General features: G+C 46.3%; 2 protein-coding genes and 1 long non-coding RNA gene across 14 annotated transcripts in view; 1 reads left to right on the forward strand and 2 right to left on the reverse strand.

The window, feature by feature from the left end:
• The window catches only part of TSPAN18 (tetraspanin 18), a 101,058-nt gene extending 91,146 nt beyond the window's left edge, over nucleotides 1-9,912 (forward strand). The window contains 10 exon segments of the mRNA XM_040410729.1: nucleotides 4,179-4,254; nucleotides 5,592-5,786; nucleotides 7,027-7,101; nucleotides 8,259-8,295; nucleotides 8,298-8,338; nucleotides 8,340-8,357; nucleotides 8,598-8,760; nucleotides 8,874-8,927; nucleotides 8,930-8,955; nucleotides 9,111-9,912. Coding sequence (XP_040266663.1) covers nucleotides 4,179-4,254; nucleotides 5,592-5,786; nucleotides 7,027-7,101; nucleotides 8,259-8,295; nucleotides 8,298-8,338; nucleotides 8,340-8,357; nucleotides 8,598-8,760; nucleotides 8,874-8,927; nucleotides 8,930-8,955; nucleotides 9,111-9,152 — 727 coding nt within the window. The 3' untranslated portion in view covers nucleotides 9,153-9,912.
• Nucleotides 9,913-10,462: 550 nt separating this feature from the next.
• On the reverse strand, nucleotides 10,463-15,805 carry LOC120981200. Its single transcript, XR_005774638.1, has 3 exons — nucleotides 14,471-15,805; nucleotides 10,710-12,587; nucleotides 10,463-10,541 (listed from the first exon to the last, which is right to left on the reverse strand). It is a non-coding gene; the product is annotated as an uncharacterized LOC120981200 (long non-coding RNA).
• A 3,626-nt stretch (nucleotides 15,806-19,431) lies between these two features.
• The window catches only part of TP53I11 (tumor protein p53 inducible protein 11), a 44,311-nt gene continuing 41,602 nt past the window's right edge, over nucleotides 19,432-22,140 (reverse strand). For all 12 annotated transcript variants that reach the window (XM_040410741.1, XM_040410730.1, XM_040410733.1 and 9 more), the window contains 2 exons: nucleotides 22,012-22,113; nucleotides 19,432-20,361 (listed from right to left, as the gene is read on the reverse strand). In XM_040410741.1, the coding sequence (XP_040266675.1) occupies nucleotides 20,228-20,361; nucleotides 22,012-22,113 (236 nt within the window). In that variant the 3' untranslated portion in view covers nucleotides 19,432-20,227. The remainder of the gene's footprint in view (nucleotides 20,362-22,011; nucleotides 22,114-22,140) is intronic.

Here is a 22,140-nt window from a genome sequence, read left to right on the forward strand (position 1 = left end):
CGTCACACCCCTTGGTAGGTAGTATTTGGTAGAAATGGCCACATAACAGCCCACACTCGCCCCAGGACTCTTCCTCATAGGGTTTCCGTTTATTTCAGTGGAGCGTACAACATGTAAAAAAAAAACTACTATATGGCCCCCTTCACACGGGCGTCACGGCCGGGTGAGGGCCGATGCGTTCAGGGTGCATTGCGGGAAATCCGCGCGAGTAGGCACGCAATTGCAGTCAGTTTTGTCTGCGATTGCGTTCCGATGTTCAGTTTTTTCCGCGCGAGTGCAATGTGTATGTGGTACCCGGACTCCTTCACTGAAGTTCGGGTTTGGGTTAAGTGTTCTATTCATTTTATTATTTTCTCTTATACCGTGGTTATAGAGGAAAATAATAGCATTCTGAATACAGAATGCTTAGTAAAATGTCCATTGAGGGGTTAAAAAAAGAAATAAAAATAACTCACCTCCTCCACTTGATCGCGCAGCCGGCATCGCCTTCTTTCAGGACCTTCAAAAGGACCTTTGACGTAATCGCGCTCACCACGTCAGCGCAGGTCCTGCTGAATGACGATCGAAGATCCTGCGCTGACGTCACCACGTGATGAGCGCGATTACGTCATCAAAGGTCCTGAAAGAAGAAGAAGAAGAAGAAAGAAGACGATGCGCGAACAAGTGGATGAGGTGAGTTAATTATTTTTATTTTTTAACCCCTCAATGGATATTTTACTAAGCATTCTGTATTCAGAATGCTATTATTTTCCCTTATAACCATGTTATAAGGGAAAATAATAAAATCTTCACAACACCGAACCCAAACCTGAACTTCTGTGAAGAAGTCCGGGTTCGGGTCTGGGTATCACAATCAGTTTTTTATCACGCGCGTGCAAAACACATTGCACTCGCGCGTTAAAAACTGAACAACGCTATCACGGTCAAAACTTACTGAAATTGCGTGCGCACTCGCGTGGGTTTGCCTCAATGCACCCGGGACACATCCGGAGCAAATCCGGGACGCCTGTGTGAAAGAGGCCTTTAAAGGTGCAGGGTGCTGTGCAGGTCACTGTTAAAGGGTCGGACACTGTGGAGGTCATTGTTAAAGGGGCGGGCACTGTGGAGGTCACTTAAGGGGGTGGGCCTCTGAGGAAGTCACTGTCAAGGCAGTAGGGTGCTGTGAAGGTCAAAGTTAAGGGGAAGGGCTGAGGTGGGGGGTCAGTGTTAAGGGGTGGGGAACTGTGGAGTTCACTGTTAAAGGGGCGGGGTGCTGTAGAGGTCACATTATGGGGGGAACTGTCGTTATCTTTTAATGACACACACAAACATTAGATGTAATAGATGAAATATACCCTTCTGCTAGTATATATATATATAGCAGCACTCTAGCTGACAAAGTGCAAATATGGAGCAATTTAGACCCCGATCCATGGGTCAAAGGAATACATTCTAGAAGAAATCACAGCGCTCCAACCACAATACTGGAAAACCGCTGATTTATTCTCAAGTGACCATAGACCTGCAACATTTCGGCTCCTACCTGGAGCTTTTTCCAGGCATGGTGGGAGCCGAAACGTCGCATGTCTATGGACACTTGAGAATGAGGCTACGTCTACACGACGACAGATTGGGCACAACCGCACTGCAACATTTGTAGCGCAACATTTTGTTGCACTAATGTCGCGCGACAATTTTTATAATGGCAGTCTATGGTGTCGCACTGCAACACGCAACATGCTGCGACTGCGACGCAACAGTCACAGAAAAATCCATTTGAGATGTTGCATGTTGCAGTGCGACACCATAGACTGCCATTATAAAAATTGTCGCGCGACATTAGTCGTGTAGCCGTAGCCTAAATCAGCGGTTTTCCAGTATTGTGGTTGGAGCGCTGTGATTTCTCATAGAACATATAGAACTATATACATGCACATGCTGAGTATATATACTGCATATAGGGAATAGGCTTTGTGTGGGAAATTCCCAGACAATGTCAGTGACACCTGTCACATCCCCAGGTTGAGTGTCCCCCGCACTTTGCACCTGCCCTTATGAACTATTGCCTGAGTTACACCGGGGGTCACTGACGGCGTTTGAAGCAGGGGAGCTGTCAGGGTCGGGCCCCTGGGGTGAGGGTAGTAGTCCTGGAGGGTTCATTTCTTGTACAGACATACACAATGGGATATACAGTTGACAAAACAGTAGCTCCCGAATACAGATGTAGCAGATCTGAGTCTGTCATTTGGCACAGCTCCTCCTGATAGCGCAGTGTGTTGTCTGCAGGGTGCATCATCTAGAACTGTGTGGAGCAGATTATCCAAATGACAAATTCAGTTCTGCTACATTCTTACATATTGGTATTTGTTGTCTAGTTTTATATTGACACATCTCAACCTTTTCTGTTTTCAATGCAGTCAGAAAATGGGAATGGATAGAGGTACATGGGGCCTCCATCAAGGGTGATCAGTGGAATACCGGGGTGACTGTACACCGGACCACCAGGGAGGGGGACAAGTGACCCCAGAAACTTTATTGGGTAAAATTCTACAATGTCATCAACACAAGGTGGATATTAATGAGATTGTACATTTTATCCTATATAATCGTACATTTGACTATTTCACCCTCCACGTTTTGCCATCGGCACCGGGCAACCCTGGCAGGAATAGGCCCCCTCCGTACCACACCTCCCCCATTGGTAAAACCAGGCGCTGAGCCGCCCTGTAACGCAGTGTAATGGACCCCCCACCCCCAGCCTTGTGGGCTGAAAGCTTTTCATTACCGCTGATGGGAGGCCGGCCGGTAATTACACCGACGGACCCGGCTGCCGCCGCTTTACTGCTTTGTCTGCTTAATGGAGGAGGATTTTACTGACTTGCTCGGTAATTGGATATATTTTTCTGTTCTATGGGCCGAGCCGTAATGGCGCTCTGCATTGATGGAGGACGCAGATGGTAATTATGGGTTAAATCCTTGATATTGGATATCATGGTGGAAAATTGGTTATTTTTAAGCCCCTGCGATCCCGCTGCCACCAATCTGAGCTGATGTGCCCTTTCCACCCCTAGTAGTACCCAGGCACCTACTCCTTGTGCCCATCCAGGACTCCTTCCCCGCTACCAATCTCTAGTGATCGGGATCAGAACAGGAAGTTGTATATACTGGCTGCTGATTGGCTGATCCTCTGTGTGTCACCCTGACCCCTGACCTTCCCCCTTTGCGCCCCGGTCTTTTCCCACTGCTGCCTGCCATTGTTTTGCTAGTCCCCCCATTTGCAGGATTTCCCTTTGTGTAGGGTACCTGAATGGCACCATTTAATTTCATATGTTTGCATAAGGGGGTACAAAACAGTATTTTTGAGTTATGCTACATCCTGTTTTGCTTTGGATGGGGTCTGTGGACCATCCAGGTGTAGGGGGCGCTGACACTTTTGCAACTTACTTACCATTGCGTTCTAATTACTCTCTTAAATCTACACTGTATAAAATGAGTGATACATTGTGGCGCTCTTCCTGCTCTTGACCGTACCTTGCTTCACAGCTGATTGGAGTGTGGCATGAGTGGGGTCTGTGCCCTCTTCAGTTGGTTAAGTGGCATTAGCGGGTGTGTGTGATTACCAGATGATCAGGGGGGTACAGCTCCACTTACTGTGATTTGAAGCATGGATTTTATCAGTCGCCGCATTGACCTGCACACAAGTGCCAATCAGCCGTGTCCGCACCGACTCCGCATATTCTGCCCCGGGTACGCGGTACAGGTGATTACAGTGCAGCATAATTAAGAGCTGCTCATCGAGTCAAGAAGCCCCCAAACAAGTCCTCACCGCCTCCTCACCGATTGATGCTGACAATTATATTCAGCTGGGCGACCAGACCACCACCACAGGTCCCCTGGAGTCCTGAGAGCCGATTGTGCCGAATACCACAGCCCACCCCTCTGACTACAGGTTGTGTCCGATTATTGCAGTTCAGCCCCCTGCATTTTAATGGAGCTGAGCTGCAATACCAGACGCAACCCATGGACAGATGTGGTGCTGTTTCTGGAAGAGATCGGACATGATTTTCTCATTTTTAACCACTTTATTTTCAGGTAGGCACCCGGGTCTGTAGTCCTCCCCAGGTCTGTAATGTGCCCCCCATCATATTGTCGCCCACTCCTTCTATTCACAGACTGATCGCTGACGTGTGTATTTGCAGGAGAAGTGACGAGATGGAGGGCGACAGTCTGAGCTGCGTCAAATACCTCATGTTCATCTTCAACTTCTTCATATTTGTGAGTATACTCAGTGTCTTCTCATCTTACACACATTAGAGGGGTTGTGTCATCTCAGACCCGTCTCCAGAATGAGCCCCCAAAAGTGAAGGAGGTTGCGGCTTGCTCGCCCTTAATTTTTGTGGGTGTCCCATATAAGTGAACAGAGAGCGTGGCCACGGCTCCATTCATTTATACAGGACCACCCGAGATGGCGCTCAGCTATTTGTGGCAGTCCCACAGAAATGGCGGGCGGCCGCGCGTGCTCTCTGCTCGCTTCAGGGGTCCTGTTCTGGAGAAACACACCTATCCGACATCAGTGGCATATCCTAATTATTATGCCACCAATGTCTGAGATGTGACAACCCCTTTAAGTCTCTAACACCGGACAGCCCTTAAGTAGAGATGAGCGAATCAACATCGGAAGTCGATTTGCATAAAACTTTGTTACCTTGGAACCGAACCCGAGTTCGGGAAATGTTTTTTTTTTTTACAGTACAAATTAATTTATGAAGTTGTTATCCGAAGTCGATTCGCTCATCCCTACCCTTCAGAAAGGCTCCTGCAAAATGTAGATGTTGTGTTGTGCCCGGGCAATTCCCTATGGACCATAGGAGTCTGTAGTCTGAAGATGGAAGAAGTTGTGAGCATGCTCTGTGACCTGTGCAGAGGTCATTATGCAGGGAGGGGGAGGCGGCGAGCTGTGGTCACCTGTTGTGAATGGTGGATCCTGTGTATCTATATGTACAGGTGAACTCGAAAAATGTGAATATCGTGCAAAGTTCATTTATTTCAGTAATGCAACTTAAAAGGTGAAACTAACATATGAGACTCATTACAGGCAAAGCGAGATATTTGTTATAATTTGGATGATTATGATTTACAGCTTATGAAACCCCAAAGTCACAATTTTGAGGTCCCCTTTGCTCAGGGGGTATGGATTAATTAGCTGACTAGAGGGTGACACTTTGAGCCGAGAATATTGAACCTTTTCACAATATTCTAATTTTAAGCTGCATTAATACAATTCCTTTTAATTTGCATTACTGAAATAAATGGGCTTTTGCACCATATTCAAATTTTTTGAATTTTCACCAGATGCCTGCCTGTCATGGAAATCCTGCCTGTGATGATGACGACGAGAGGATTTGTGTGAAGTATTCTGTACAGGAAAGGAAGTGTCAGCCTATTATGGGGCTCAGGGTGAAAACCGAAAGATTTAAGGACATGTTTAATATAGATATTGACGAGCTTTGATAAACTCACAGAAATTGATGTAAGACAAATGAGATTGAACTGAATTATCCTTTCTTCTTCCTAACCTGTCACTTTTCCCCTTCCCCCCCCCCCCCCCCCAGCTTGGTGGATCCTTTCTGCTTGGACTTGGACTCTGGGTGATCGTTGACCCCACTGGTTTCCGGGAGATAATTGCTGCCAATCCTTTGATGTTTATGGGTGCCTATCTCCTCCTTGCTATGGGTGCCATGCTTTTCCTGCTTGGCTTTTTGGGCTGCTGTGGAGCAATCCGTGAAAACAAGTGCCTTCTGCTATTTGTACGTACAGTCCGTCCACTTCCTCTTATTTGCTGACTTGCTTTCTAGATTGAGCAGAGAGAATTGTAACATTAAAAGGGTTATCCAAACCTGTAACGCCCCCACCAACGATGTCCGGGCTCCTCAAACTGAGAATACTTACCTGGTCCCCGACGCTTGTGTCCTTCCGGATCCCTCCACGGCCATCGCTGCATCTCCCCGTTGTCCAGACCACAACATCTGGTGACCGTGTGACGTCACCCGTGATGCAAGGGGAGCAGGTCAGCGGCGCGGTCGGCTATTGGCTGTACACCCCCATCGCCAGATGTTGTGATCTGCACGACGGGGAGATGCAGCGATGGCCATGGAGGGATCCAGAAGGACACAGGCGTCTGGGACCAGGTATGTATTCCGGGCATTGTGTGCGTTTGTGGGGGGTGTTAACAGGTTTGGATAACCCCTTTAGGCCTCTTTCACACTACAGTATGTCGATTTCAGTGTTTTGCGTTCCGTTTTTCACGGATCCGTTGTTCTGTTTTTTGTTTCCGTTGTGTTTCCATTTTTCCGTTCCGTTTTTCCGTATGGCATATACAGTATACAGTAATTACATAGAGAAAATTGGGCTGGGCATAACATTTTCAATAGATGGTTCCGCAAAAAATGAACGGATACTCAAGACATACGGATGCATTTTTTGCGGACCCATTGACTTTAATGGAGCCACGGAACGTGATTTGCAGCCAAATATAGGACATGTTCTATCTTTCAACGGAATGGAAATATGGAAACAGAATGCATACGGAGTACATTCCGTTTTTTTTTGAAGAACAATTGAAATGAATAGTTCCGTATACGGAACGCAAAAAACGGCCCGCAAAACGAAAAAAAAATAAAAAACGGTAGTGTGAAAGAGGCCTTAAAGGAAGACACAAGGGACTCGCAACACCAGTGAGAGAATCACTGTCATGCACTGCCCCGTAAAGCCTTACACTAGAAGAACTGCTCCGCTGTGTTATGCTTAGTGCAGGACCCAAGGGGTGGAGCATGACACCAGTGGCCAAAAGAACACCAATGAGAGAATTGGTCATGCACCGCCCCCTTAAGCCTTACTTAAAGGAACAGTCTTCCTGGAGCATCCCCTTCAGTCTGCAGCCTAGAGGAGAAGGGGTTAAGGATATCATGTTTTTAGAAGAACATTTTTAGGGTCATTTGTGTCTTCAGAAACCAGTGACTCTTATAACTGTGTTGTGTTCTCTTCCAGTTTTTCATGTTTATTTTGGTCATATTCCTCGCCGAGCTCTCAGCTGCTATTTTGGCCTTCCTCTTTCGAGAGAATGTAAGTATCTTCAGTATGTGGGTTTAGGGGGTCAATGCCAGATTCAGGATCATTTTGATAGAAAAGTTGGCGTTTCCGGTTCTGCCACTCCCATTTGTCCACAGTCCTCTATAATATCATTGTTACAGATTATATTCATGGTGGACACATTCCTTACAGCGTCTCAGACGGGCTGTTTTAACGGTGTCCTGTCTATTGAGCACTAGGCTTCAGCGAATCGACCTTCGGATCGTAGATTCAAAGTCGATTCGTTAAAATACTTTTGATTTTAATGCTGTTTCCGTACATATTGGCTCAGTGGAGCCAAAGTTCATTTCACCCAAAGTCGTGTGAGATTTGGTGAATTCCTATATCTGGGCTTTGGTACTGGCTGGTACCTCGGTACCAAAGCCAGTTCGGATTGCTATTTTAAATTGTTTTAAAATGCACAGATAGGTATACAGTAGGAATGACTGAAGTCTCGGGCGAGAAGAACTTTGGCTCCCTGGAGCCAATACATTTTAATGCTTACGGAAAACGGAATTAAAATCAATGTATTTGAACAAATCGACTTCGGATCTATGATCCGAAGGTCGATTCGCTCAGCCTATTGAGCACCATAGGAAGAAGCCATTTATTATAGCGACAAAACGCCAGTTAATTTGGTAAAGGGGCTGTACCTGGTATTAAAAAAATGTCGGTTTTCTTTAACAAACAGAATTATAGATGTTTGAATTGTATATGTTACTGTAGCTCAGATCCAATGCAATGAAGTGAATGGGGCTATGCTGCAATACCAGGCACAATCTGAAGGCTGGTGTGACATCAGCCATGCTTTTCTAATCCTGTACTACAGTATTACGAATGTGTGCTGCCAGTTGCGTATTGCGGATCCGCAATACATGGGTGCTTTTTCCGTGGGCATTCCGCAACACGGATGCGGACCCATTCACTTCAATGGGTCTAGAGATGCGGAACGGAATCCTACGGAGTGCTTCCGCCAGGTTTCGTCCCGTATTTCCATTCCGCAAAAAGATAGAACATCTTCCCCGCGGTCGCTGTTCGTGCAGCACGGCCACGGGGCACACACGTCGTGTGCAGGAGGCCCTACTAGTATTGTGCATATACTGATTGTTATTGGACATATGTAATGGTTAATGTCTTGTTCTCGTCTTCAGCTGACCAGGGACTTTTTTACCAGGGACCTAAAACGACATACCAAGGCAATAACAGCACAAATGTTTTTACATCAACTTGGAAATTCTGTAATGATTACAGTGAGTATCATGAATATATTACGATATAAAACTAGAAATATAGGGAACCGCGATGGGGTCTGACATTACCCCCACGAGTCCAGGGAGTGGATTGTCAGGTTTATAGACATTACGGTAATGTTCAAAGAAATATAAACACCAAGTTACTAATCTATTGTATCCTGGATATGCAGATAATGTATACACCTTTGGAACAAGCTTCCTATGATGATGGCAATCATCTCTGTTTTGTATTTTCAGTTCGACTGCTGTGGCGTGAATGGACCAGAGGATTTCGGTGGTGCTTTGCAATACACAATGAATGGTGTACCTGAGGCCTGCTGCGGAAAAAAAATTCTACAAAAAGCTGCAGAGATCATTGGCCAGGAAGAATGCATGATGGGAAAAGAAATTAACAGACAGGGTAAAAAGCAAAACTTTGCGACCACCCCCCTCTGCTTCACCTATGGGTGCGTGTTTGTGCCTTAGAGATCTGTTCAAGTAATTTCTTTGCGTTTCTCGCACACTTTTTCCTAGGGTGTTACTCAACAATACTGAACTCCTTGGAACCGTATGTGTACATTGCCGGAGCGTAGCCATCGGCGTGTTAGCTGTTGAGGTAAGAAACATGGGAAGTAACGCCCGCTCTCCTATGTACATATGTACGTTCGATGGCTATCCTATAATTTTCCTTGCCCCAACAATGTAGATACACTGTCACTGACGCAATATAATTCATTTCTTCCCCCTTTCCCTCTTTTTTTTTTTTTACAGCTTTTTTGCATGATATTTGCCATGTGCCTGTTTAGGGCATAGACTAGACAGACCACCGCTCAGGAAGACTTGTGTGCCAAATTTTGAGGGTCTCCTAAATCCCCGGAAAATCATCTTGTTTTCAAAGCCTCCACTGCAAGAGGGTCTTGCACTACCCCTGGGGTCCTCAAAAGCAAAAAAAAGTGTTACTGTGAACACAATTTTCTGACAAGGGACCCCCTTGCTGTACCAGCGTATTAACTCTATCAAGACTCCCCTTCCTGCTTCGGGGGGGAACTGCACTGGAAATGAATAACCTTGCAAGTATCTGCAGGAATATACATCGATTAGCAGCCTGTGTCCAACATGTATATAAGAGACTGGTTGAGAACACGGATGAGATGTTCTGTGCCCCTTGCGGCCGCTTTGTTGCAGGTGACATGAAGCGGCAGCTGTGACTGCAGGGTAGTAAAAGGCACTGTACTGTTCATGTAGAAGTTTATGATTCTGTCCTGGTCTTATAAACTCTCTTGGCATAGATTTCCTTTAAGAGTGAATGATTACATTGTAGCACAAATGCTAAAATATTATTTAAAGATACTTGGTTTGGCTTTGGATCAAAGGAGATCCCATTTAAAAGGGGGGGAAAAAAAATCCCTTTAATTAGGACAACGTCCAGTGAAAAAGGAGGTAAGGCGTGTAAGTGCACCCCATTACCTGACCTTCCAAAGTGCCAGAAAAAGTGAGCCCTTACTGAAAACTGACCCCAGCTCTTTACTTTTAGGGGTAAGTGCGGCATGTACCCCTCTCAGCTCTGCTATGGTCCAGTAATGTCCTCTACTTTAGATCTCTGAACGTGCCCCAGTTGTAGAAGGATTGTCTCTTGCCCCGGAGGATCAAGCTTTACACATACAGCCCATTGGTTTAAATGAGAATTTTGTAATTCTTAGTTTCCCTCTGTGGTGGCGCTCCAAGGGAATCAGACAGTTTTGCCGAATGATTGCTCAAGGTCCTGACAATGGGGCAACCTGTTGTCAATTTGGGTAGACCCTTCAAAAAAAAAAAAAGTAGACAACACCTTTAAAATAAACAAAGCACCCTTTAAATAGGACATCTGATGGTGGCTTCCACAACAGGATCAATTTTTGTCACTATTGTAAAGTCAAGACCTAGGTGCTATCTGGGACTGGGTCAGGACCCTATACCTTATTGTGCCCACTAAAATGCCCCACTGGGTAATGTTGTATGATGAAGTGGGTCCCTACTTTGTTCAGGTTCTTACCATCCCCTAACCTAGACCTCAGTGATAACAATGTTTCTCCATCCTTCCCCCTAACTAGCGCTTGAGCAGGATCCTGGCCCCAGGAGAGGATGCAGGCTGTGCACACTCCCAGCTCATGGAAGGAAGGGACAGAGGATTTCCAATAACCTTACATTATCTACAGAAAGCAGCTTGGAGGAGATTCAGTGACAAAAACATTACCCAGTGCAAAGCAGCTTCCCAGTGGTACCCAGCGCATTCCGTGGCCCGGGCACATGCTTCCTCATAATTTATCATCAAGACATGGGTAAGATCAGATATAATTACAGGCGAGAATCCTAAACTAGGATTCCTTTTACCTGTAGGTACCAGCAAGGGGGCATAATAATGGGAGTTGATGCATTCAGTAGACTACACTGCTCAGAGCACTTATTGACCCGTGAACTGCACCTTTTATACGTGACACTTATTTTCCATGTAATCTGTCACATTTAGGCCTTTGTGACAATTGCCAGTTTTTTCAGCAGAATCCTTCCTCCCTCGCTTTTAGGCATTTTTGCACTATTCTTTTTGTATATCAGCAGTCCTACACCATAGTACACAATTCAATGTTTTTTTGCAATAAAGTAAAGAAATTCATCAAAAAACGTATTTAAGGATTCGCCAGGCCTAGCATCATCCTTCAGCACAATTCACTTAATGATTGTCGTCCTAAATTAAGCTGCCTCCACCATCAGACAGCAGGGGCCACGAGCCAGAAATGTTGCCATAGCCTTAAAATGTATCAATCCATACAGGACATGTCCAATATGGCCGAAGGTAGAAGGAATCCAAAGACCCAATATCTGTAGGCTTCGGTTCTTTGTGCCCACTGCTGATGAAATGACAGGCAAATCAGATCCCAAAATGTCTAAGTCTTATACAAGGTATCTCTACTTAGCCCCCAATGCTTTAAACTGCAACTCTGCTTGCTCATATTTGACTGCTGTGAGTAAACTGAAGCTCAGTGTATAGTCCGTGCACGTTCAGCAACTTCCCCTACAGAAAGGATGGAAGGTCTGTAACCTACAACTATGCCCCCTAGTGACGTAAATAGGCAATAGCTGATACTCAGGACAGGAGGCCCAGTGGACGAGGGGTGTTGTAGAGTTTCACTAAATTCTCTAATGGGGAAATCAACACGATACTGTGCCTTAACCCAGACTTATTCTACATACATCAGCTCATTATATCAATATTGGCGCTCATCTTAAAATTAAGGCTTAGGGTCATCACCAGGACTTAAAATTAAATGTAGACCATCAGCCATTCTCCTTATTATAAAAACACAAAAAAAAACCACAAAAAAACAACTAACAATTCCAGATCATATACAGAGCAGCACAAGGTTGAAGTTACAAGTTTCCTATGAGGAAAAAAACCTCTGCATGTCCCTATGACAGCTCTTCCTGCCTGCACGCTGGCAGTTTGTTATCTTAGCACAGGGATGCCCAACCTGCGGCCCTCCAGCTGTTGCAAAACTACAACTCCCAGCATGCCCCGACAGGAGTTGTAGTCTTACAACAGCTGGGGCGGGGGGGGGGGGGGGCACAGGTTGACCATCCCTTAGCAAAATGTGAGATAAAGGACGTAACCTACGGTTGGCTTCTGGAGCCTAGGGTCTGTATAACACTCAGCTACCAGTGCATCAAGGCAGGAAAGTGTTGTCATAGGGACATGGGTACAAATGCAATACTCACAGGGGCGCTGAACCGTCAACCTCAAGAACTAAAGACCTAAGAAAAAGTCTCATTTTTAGCTCCCATAGCCGTCAGTGTCACATTGGGTGTTCTAGAAAGCAAGAAGCGACCCTCAATCTGCCGCCTGTGCTCCTCGTTGTGATTTTCCTGTGTTACTGTGAATATAGTTCTGTGGTGTTTGGCGTCCGAGCTGCGTTTGTAGAAGAGAATATTAACCTTGTAGAAAATCCCTCTGTCCCAGTGGAGGCTACAAGGAGTGCAGAGCAGCGGTTCAGCAGCGCCCCCTGGTGGAAGGTCCTGTTTATTGCCAGGGAAGGGAATATCGCCCAGCCAGAGTCCAAGCTGAAAAACCCACATTTTGTAACTGTAAATGTTTGTTTCCAAGGATTAGTTTCAAGCTGCGTCGTCCTGTGTAATCCTGCTTCTTTTCTATGACCAGATTACTTGTTTTTGTTATTGAAGTGAGGGGTGGGCAGGACTCCCGGACGCTTCTTATTTCTGTACAAAATAAAGGAAAAGAAAAATAAAAAAATTGTGAAAGTAACAAACAGGAGTGGTTCTTGAGTGTATGTGATGTACAAAATGTGCCAGAACGTGAAATATTGCTGCACAAAATAATTGTAATAAAACCATAAGCCAGATAATACAGTGGGTGCTGGAGAAGGACCCTTTAAACTGACAGAAGCAGAGGTTACCATTGTGAGCAGCAAGCGTTGTGCCCATAGCCATGCCCAAAATGGCTTGGCATCAGGCCATACGGTCTTTCATATAACTTGGCTGTTAGGAAACTACAAGACCCAGCATGCCCTGCAGAATTAGAATTCTTATGCAAATAGCAAGTGGGTTGTGCCCAAATAAAATTGGTGGCAGCCACTTCCAGCTTTCCTTGACTGGTAAATCTGCCCAAGTAGGCAGCGGCCTAGAATTGAGGTATGGGTCATGTGTGTGCCTCACTGCTATTTTCCTTTCAGGAGTCTGGGGTAGAAGCCTCTGCAGGAGAAACTATAATGGTTGTCATTACCAAATACCAAAATGACAGCCCAAAGGGTTAAAGGGAAGCAGTCACCCATGTAAAAACAGTTCTGGAGAATCTATTCTTATGACTCCATGAGGTGCCATTCCTCTATTATTCCTGCTAGAAGTTCAGAATGAATGCTTAAACAGTTTGCAATGAAGGTCCAGCTGGGTGTTACCAGTTAGACTGTGTAGGGACACACTCCGACACTGACAGCACTGATTGGATATGTGTCAGACTGTGCAGGGACACAACCCCAACTGGTAATACCCATCTGGACCTTTATTAAAAACTGCTAGCAGGAATAGCACAACAGAGTCATAGGAATAGGTGCTCCATAGTTGTTCTTAGATGGGGAATGAAAGTAGTTACTTAGGGTACCTTCACACGTTGCAGATTAGGCGCAGTTTTTCCACGTGGATTTTGGTGCAGAAAACCCATTGTGATCTGACAAATCTCATGTGCACTTTTCTTATGTGCGGAGGTTGGCCCGCTATGTGGCTTTTAAAATCTGCAGTGTCAGTTGTTTGTGCAATTCTGCCCCTTATCTATAGTGATTGACTTCAATGGGGCGATTAAACTAAATATTTGCAACAAAAACCAAAGCTGCAATAAATTGCGCGCCGTTGGTGTGGATTTCTTGTGGATTTTCCGCATACAAATCTGCAAGCCTAAAACACACATCAGGAGGTTATCCAAGATGCGCCACGATACCGTCCGGTGGCTACCTCCGGGTTCGCGTACTGTACATCGGGCACCCGATCCCAGCCTGGAATTACAACCTGCAGTGCAAGCGTGAATCTGATCATCTTGCAGAAACGTTTGTGCAGACTCGCGCATGGGATGCGGGTTCTAACCCCCAGGCTGGGGTCACGTGCCCGATGTACGGCACATGATCCGGAAGGGACGGGCGCACAGAATCGCAGCGCATCTCGATAACCCCTTTATGGAAGTTTCTTCAGGGCAGCAGTCAGCAGCCAATTATTTTTGGACCTCTGAAACAAACAAACAAAAAAAAAAAACAGATGGCCCAAAGCAAAATTACAGGGGTGTCCAAGCAGCATCCATACATCAAACAGACCAGGAAAGTGCGCCTTGTGCAGGAGCAGATATGCCCACCGCAGTGGCACATGAGCCCGCCAGGCAAGAATGGCGCAGCGTGCGTATGGTGGAGGGACTCGCGTCAGATGACCTTTTACATAAGCGAACAGAATCCCTACATCTGTACCATGCATGAAACAAAGGCGACAAGTGTTGGTCAACCCCTTTACACTTATTGTCACTCCTTTGCCATATTAACCAGCGGTGCCACACACATACTGGTAAATACCCATTACCAACCTGAACTTTAGGCCGGTCTACTTACAGTAAAACTCAGATGGTCTTGCAGCTGCTGAACGTCTTCCACATTATCTGAAGACATACTTGTGCCATGTACAACATAGATGCCATTCCGCCAACTCTACGGCCCTTGTAGGGCTGACCGAGTAGGTAAGGCTTAGGATTTCGGTTGGCGTATTCAGTTTTCTCCGCTGCTCTGTTGCCTCAGAGATCCAGTCCGCGCTGCACCTGCAAGAACTGGCGCATGCACCATGCAGTTAGATAAGGCAGTGTTTTTTCTCCACTGGGCAGCTGAAATAAACATCCAATTTTGGTGAATTTTATGTAAATTTATAGACAGTTGGGACACCTGTTCAAGAAACTACAACTCCCAGCATATCCTGACTACAGCCTCCATAAGCAAGGGGTAAACCAGTACTAGGCGGGCGCTCGGCCATCATACCTAGCAGCATTAATAAACTGTATGAACCCTTGAACTTTCTCAATTGCAGGTAAATAAATGACAATAATTACCGCCCATCGCCAGGCACTTATTACCGCGACCCACTAATCACTCAGCGTCTCCGGTCACCTAAATTGCTGATTGGCGTCCTCTTCTGTGCAATTACATTGTTACCATTGATTCCATAATAACATCTCTTAAAAGTGTCTGCAGCGCTGATTAGGCGGATGATGAGCCCCCTGCTCCAACACACTGTGCATCCAATCAAGCTTCATCATTGCAGAAGGAAACCTTCTGAAATTTTGTATAAATCCCTCACCATTTCCGTGATGTTTGCTTGCTGTCAGTGAATAGAACCATTCCTGCTTCCATCCACTTGTCCTGGTCTAATCCTTTTCCTCACTGGAGAGTTTGGTTACAGTCGTATCCAGACTAGGAAATCCCCTGGAGTTCACATCACCGCTAAAGATTTCCGTTTTTCTACCCCGTTACAGGAGCAGAAAGCCGGAAGTGCAGGATAGGGCACATACCTGACCCGAACAGACTCCATTGACTACAATAGAGTCCATTCAGTTTATTTTGTCCGGTCTTTTTGACAGTGACTCTGAACTGCAGATGTGAACTCCGCCCCCTAAACAATCAGATACAATGTATCAGTGTAAAGAAAATGTATCAGGCAGGACAGAGCAGAGAGACTTGTGCTGCTGAGGAGTTGGGATTAGACCAATACTATAGTAATAAACTGTCAGCAGCCAGAAGTATAAGGTCTGTATAGGTTTTCAGCAGCTGGGCGTTATAGAAAATGCTCCCACTCATTGACAGCAAACAGAGATTTTGGAAATTGAGGTTAAAGGGCATCTGTCAGCAGTTTTGTACCTATGACACTGGCTGACCTGTTACATGTGCGCTTGGCAGCTGAAGCCATCTGTGTTGGTCCCGTGTTCATATGTGGCCGCATTGCTGAGAAAAATGAAGTTTTAATATATGCAAATGAGCCTCTAGGAGCAACGGGGGTGTTGCCATTACACCTAGAGGCTCTGCTCTCTCTGCAACTGCCGCATCCTCAGCACTTTGACAGGACCAGACAGTAACAAACACCATCACTCCTGACCCTGTCAATCAAAGTGCAGAAGGTGCGGCAGTGCGGATAAAAAAAATCAGCGCTTGCTGGCGGCAGATTGTGCTGTCTAATAGCAATCAGCGGCTGGCAAACCACTAGACAGTGAGAGCATAGCGATCGCTCCTCCCTATGCTGCAGAAGTGATTGCCGGGAGGGAACGGTTTCCTCCCAACAATGGCCTGCACAATCGGCCTGTGTAATACAGGCTTTAAAAATCTGAATTGCCCGGTGAATGAGCGTTTGCTTGTTCATCGGGAACCTGCAGCAGTATAGGGCTCATTAGCGATTATCGGCCGCACAGTCAGCCAGTGTAATACAGCCTTTAGGCTGGGTCTCCATGGGGTGGCCAATGGCTGCACGAATTTCAAAGTCATAGCAATGTTAGGGCTCATGCACACTGCCGCTGGTTGGCCGTGCGGTGCATTGGGGACAGCAATTTGCATGAGGCCTTAACCTGCAGATTTTGCACCCACTGGCTGCTGCCCCCACCTTATGACAGTCTTCCATAACCCTCAATCATCATCCACCGCATCTAGAAATCATCAGCAATAATCATCAGCCATCACTACTGTTAATCATCCTGCATCATCATCATTGATAATAGGGTAATAGTGATTGGCATCAATGATAATCATCCACCGCGAGGATCCAGGATCCCCCCCCCCCCCCCCAAGTGATTATGTTTATCGTACAGATTATGAATAATTAACAATGTTTGTCATTTGCATGCATTAAAAAACATCCAGTGCAGAGTTATGGCATTTACTTACATAGTGCGGCGTCCCTGGTGTTCAGAGTATATAGCAATGTGCGGGGCCCCCGAGTGCTCATGGACACACATGCTCAGTCACTCTCTCCACAGCTGAAGCCTCATTCCTGGTCTCCATGTGAAGATCCGCTGTTCACCATCCTCGGACAGACGGCTTGTATCTTTATCGTTAGGGAAGTATCAGAGCCAGTGCAATAGATGGCGGTATACAACAAAGCTGAGAAGACTGTGTCCTGGGATTGACTTGTAAGGAAGCAACTACTTCTGCGGACCCCATGGTACATTCATTAGCTATCTGCAGGGGAAGTATTTGGGGGCTATATTTAATGCTGCAAGAGGGGGAAGGAGACTGTTTGGGAATTCTATTTATTGTTGCCAGGGATGTAAGGCTACTTTCACATCTGTGGCAGCAATTCTGGAAGAGAACAGCCTGCGGAAACTCTCCGGATCTGGCGCCGAATGCTGAGATTCGGACAAACTCAAACCGCTGCATGCTGCTTACATACGGCCGATTCTCAGCATTTTTGCCGGCTCTCTGTGCCGCAGATGTGAAAGTAGTCTTACTGGGGACTATATTTACAGTTGGCAGATGGGGAAGAAGACTGACTGGGAACGATATTTACTGTATAAATGCCAGAGGAGTAAAGAAAGTGGGAACTTACTGGGGATTATATTTACAGCTGCCAGAGGGGGAAGGAGACTTCCTGGGAACAATATGTGTGGCTGCCAAAGGGGTAAGGAAAGTGGGAACTTACTGGGGCCTATATCTACAGCTACCAGGAGGGGAAGCGGACTGACTGGGAACTTACTAGAGATTATATTTACTGCTACCTGAGGGGGAACGAAACTGAATGGTGATGTGAAAGACAAAGGGAATGCAAATGCTTCCAGGAGTTGCATGCAGAAAACTGTCCACTAACCTCTCTACAACAGCACAGATTAGCAGTGGTGCTGAGGAGGACCACAGAAGAAGGACACATGAAAATAGAATATTTTGCGGTGGATAAAGTGCAAAGTAGTTAAAAAGAGCATTTAACAGCCTTCTGAACTTGATTTGTGAGATAACCCCTTTCAGTTGTGATCAATGAGACCAAATAAGCTGCATCGTGTTGCAGCGCCACCCTTGTGGTCAAATATTGTACAAGCATGTGGCATAATGAGCTGTAACATGCTGCAGTGCCTCCCTGTGGTCAAATAATGGGCTATAACATGCTGCAGTGCCTCCCTGTGGTCAAATAATGGGCTATAACATGCTGCAGTGCCTCCTTGTGGTCAAATAATGGGCTATAACATGCTGCAGTGCCTCCTTGTGGTCAAATATTGTACAAGCATGTGGCATAATGAGCTGTAACATGCTGCAGTGCCTCCATGTGGTCAAATAATGTACATGCATGAGGCAGAGTGAGCTGTAACGTGCTGCAGTGCCTCCTTCTGATGAAATACCGTATGGGCACGAGGAATAGTGGGCTGTAACATGCTGCAGTGCCTCCCTGTGGTCAAATAATGGGCTATAACATGCTGCAGTGCCTCCTTGTGGTCAAATAATGGGCTATAACATGCTGCAGTGCCTCCTTGTGGTCAAATATTGTACATGCATGAGGCATAATGAGCTGTAACGTGCTGCAGTGCCTCCTTCTGATGAAATACCGTATGGGCACGAGGAATAGTGGGCTGTAACATGCAGCAGTGCCTCCCTGTGGTCAAATATTGTATGTGCAAAGGAGATTTTTTTTTTTTAAAAATGACCCAGCCACCTGTGTTGCTGAATGCATATTTTATTATGGAAGATACTGAGGTATTAAAGTTTTAAAACACAAAAAAAAGTAATACAACAGTATTCACACAAAAAAAAAAATAATAATCACAATACACTGATGAGGGAGGGGAGATAAAGTGCACCTACACGCTACAAAGGGGAAGCAGCTAGAATCGGGAGTTCCTTGGTGATACTTACATACAAAAACGGCTGCCGCCTCTGTGGCCTCTAGGAGGCTGAGGAACTTAAAAGCAAAAAAAATAAAGTCTCCATTTTGGCAAAGGGGCGCTCTAGTCACAGGCAGTGTTCAGGGGAAGGAGGAGTCACTAGCTGCTGGAAGAGGAGTTCAATGCAATATTCATGAGGCTCTCAGTGGTTTGGGGGGGGGGGGGGGGGGGGCGACACTGCAGACACCCCTAGAGGACTGGAATGTTGCGATCAATAATCAAAAGCAACCTTTAACCCCTCCCTTGCTGACAACTGCAACTATGGAGGAAGGGGGGAATCTCTGCAAATGATAGATATAAAAAAAATAAAGCATTTCTTTTCCTCCCATGATAAATCATATTCGCAGCACTGATGACTTCTGGGAACTTCTGACCTGGACTTTTTCCACCGCAGATTTCCTGCTCATGGCAGCTCCATGCATAACATCCTGTCACACATCCGTGCATGGAAATATCCTCCTGGGGGCGCGGGAAGCCTGCCCTGCTGTCAGTTATGGCTGCAGCACCTATGTCCCATCCTGGATAAAACGTCTCTGGGAATGTGTCCGTCTGTGCCAGCTAGTCCTGTAAACATCAATGACACCAGCAGTACATCCATCCTGCCAGGAGGTGGCGCTGCAGAGCAATCCGTTGTATTATTATGTGGGTGCGCACAACCCAATATTTCTTTTTTTTTTGCAGGGTGCACAAACTTAACAGTGCTCCGACTTAGGAATGCAACCTTTAACCCCTTGGCTGCCAGAGGGAGATAGAAGGCACTGCTTTGGCAGCCAAACTGTTAGTAGGCTCTCAGATTCGGATGCACTGCGGATGGCGGCCGAGGCCATGAAGTGCTCTTCTGTCAAATTGTAAACTGTTCCGGAAAAAGCAATATGGATGTCATTACAGATTCCGAATGGGCAGCCACCCAGCTTTCCCAGGCTCCAGAAGGGAGAGTCTGTCTGATTATGTACTGTACGGTGCAAAGGATAGGTTATTGCATTTAGCCATTCAGGAGCATGCAGAAACTGTGCGACAACCCCTGTAATGGAGGCCATATTGGTTGTCACCACCCAGCTTTCCCAGAAACAGAAAGCTCTTATGTTTACAGGGGGCAGAAAAATGAGAAATAGCCCACATTCTTTGGGACAAAGTCATGACCCCCCCCAGGCGGGTGGAAACATGCTTAAACTGACCATGTGGCTACTGAAGGGTTAATATACAAAGAGGGGTGTGCACACAGCAGAATGGCGGATACGGTAAAACATAAAGGTGGGAGGGGCGGGTGCTGTGGATGCCGTGCGCTTCATCCAGTCCTGGCTGCACAGTGGACGCTGTGTCGGGGGGAGATAGTGTCTCTGAAGACCAAGTTGGCTACAGTTCTTGGTTAAAATAATCACAACCCCCTCCATCCCATAAGATGATGGGAGTCTACTTGCGGAGAGAAAAAAAAAAAAAAAAAAGGGTCCTGGTACTAGAAATCCAAGATTCAGAGTTTCTTGGGTCTGCGTCCGACTTGGTAATAAAAGTAGACGCTGACGAGGACGAACATGAGGCAACTGCAGACGAGGACGGAGGCGGCGATGGTCGTGGAGCTGCTCTCGATCATGGTCACCATGGTAACTGCACAAGAGAACAAAGTGCAGTGAATTAAGTTTCTGCCCCCCTCCAAATTTCTAAAGAATGCCGCCGTCTACACGACAACCGATTACAGGAACATTCCATTTTTCTCTAGTCACATCCAAAGCAACCTTCTGAAATCTACTGAATTTCGGTGACCAGAAAGCAGAAGAGTCAAATCTCCTGGGTGCTGCCAAAATTTCCTGGAAAGGGGCGTTTTACAAATCTTTCCTCTGCCCTGGCACCAAATGGGGCATCACCAGGCTCAGCCCTGGGCACCATTGGTCAGACTTAGGGCATATTGGTCATCTTTGTCCCAGATTGTCCGAGAGACTCCAGGACCCCCAGAAAGCAGCCCTCCATGTACATTGCAATATGTATGTGGCGTCGGGATACTGGGTCACTAGACATAGCGGTGGCTCATTTAGGATGAGGAGGGGTGTAGAAGGGAAGGGGGTAAAGACTAAGGCCTCATGCACATGACTGCTGTGTGTTTTCCAGTCCGCAAATTGCGGATCTGCAAAACACGGATGGAATCAGTGTGCGCTCCGCAATTTGCGGAACGCCACAGACAGCCATTGATATAAATGCCTATTGTTGTCCGCAAAACGGACAAGAATAGGACAGGTTATATTTTTTTTTGCGGACCACGGAACAGAGCAACGGATGCGGACAGCACACGGAGTGCTGTCCGCATCTTTTGCAGCCCCATTGAAGTGAATGGGTCCGCATCCAAGCCGCAAATACTGCGGCTCGGATGCAGACCAAAACAACGGTCGTGTGCATGAGGCCTAAGAGGGAGATTTATAAAAAAATAAAATAAAAAAAAACAACAACTTTGTTACCCATAGTAACCAATCACAGCGCAGCTTTCATTTCAGCTAGTGCTCTTGCTACATGAAAGCTGCCCTCTGGTTGCTATGCGCAACAAGAACCGTTTTTTTCTTTTAGGCAGAATTTTCATTAATCTCCCATTGAGGGCCTTATAGAAACTGCCAAGCTGTCTCTGTTGCCCTTAGCAACCAATCAGAGCACAGCTTTCATTTTTCCAGAACACTTTTAGAAATGAAAGCGGAGCTCCGATTGGTTGGTATAGGCAACTGTTAGATTGGCTTTGAAAAATGAGGCCCCACGTCCCCAGAGCAAGCCAGGAATCTGGTACTGGGAGTCTGGCATGGCCTGGTGGATTGGAGGGGAGCTGCAGGGTGCGGGTGAGACAAATTTTGGGAGTAGATTTACAAAGACTAGCAACCAATCACAGCGCAGCTTTCATTTTATAACAATGGAATAGGAAATTAAAGCTGAGCTTTGATTAGTTGCTACAGGCATCAAATATTGTGCCTTCTATCTCTATTTCCTTGCGCCTCGCGTTACGGAAAACGCGACCGCTCAGCCAATCACTGACTGAGGCGAGGCACCACTGTGGCCAGCGACTGGCTGGGCTGTCACATTTACGTGGCAATACATTTTTAGGGGCATTTTGGGGTAGAATAAGGGTGAATCCCTATCAGTCAGAACAGAGCACCACCGTAGGAGTGTCTAGATGCCTATCGAATTTAACTGTTGCCTAGCAGCGCCCCCCTGTGCACAGGCCGTATGTGGTACTGCACCACCGAGGTCAGATTCAGTCTACTCCACCACACGACCACTCACCGATGAGCTGTATACTGAAATAACACGCCTCCGTCAGCAGCGTCCACCGGATGATGACCTTCTCTGACGTGTACATCGAATTCCAGATTATTAAGGAGATACCTGGAAAATAACACACACATGGTAGTC

The sequence above is a fragment of the Bufo bufo genome, chromosome 10 (assembly GCF_905171765.1).
Source record: "Bufo bufo chromosome 10, aBufBuf1.1, whole genome shotgun sequence".
Classification (NCBI taxonomy): domain Eukaryota; kingdom Metazoa; phylum Chordata; class Amphibia; order Anura; family Bufonidae; genus Bufo; species Bufo bufo.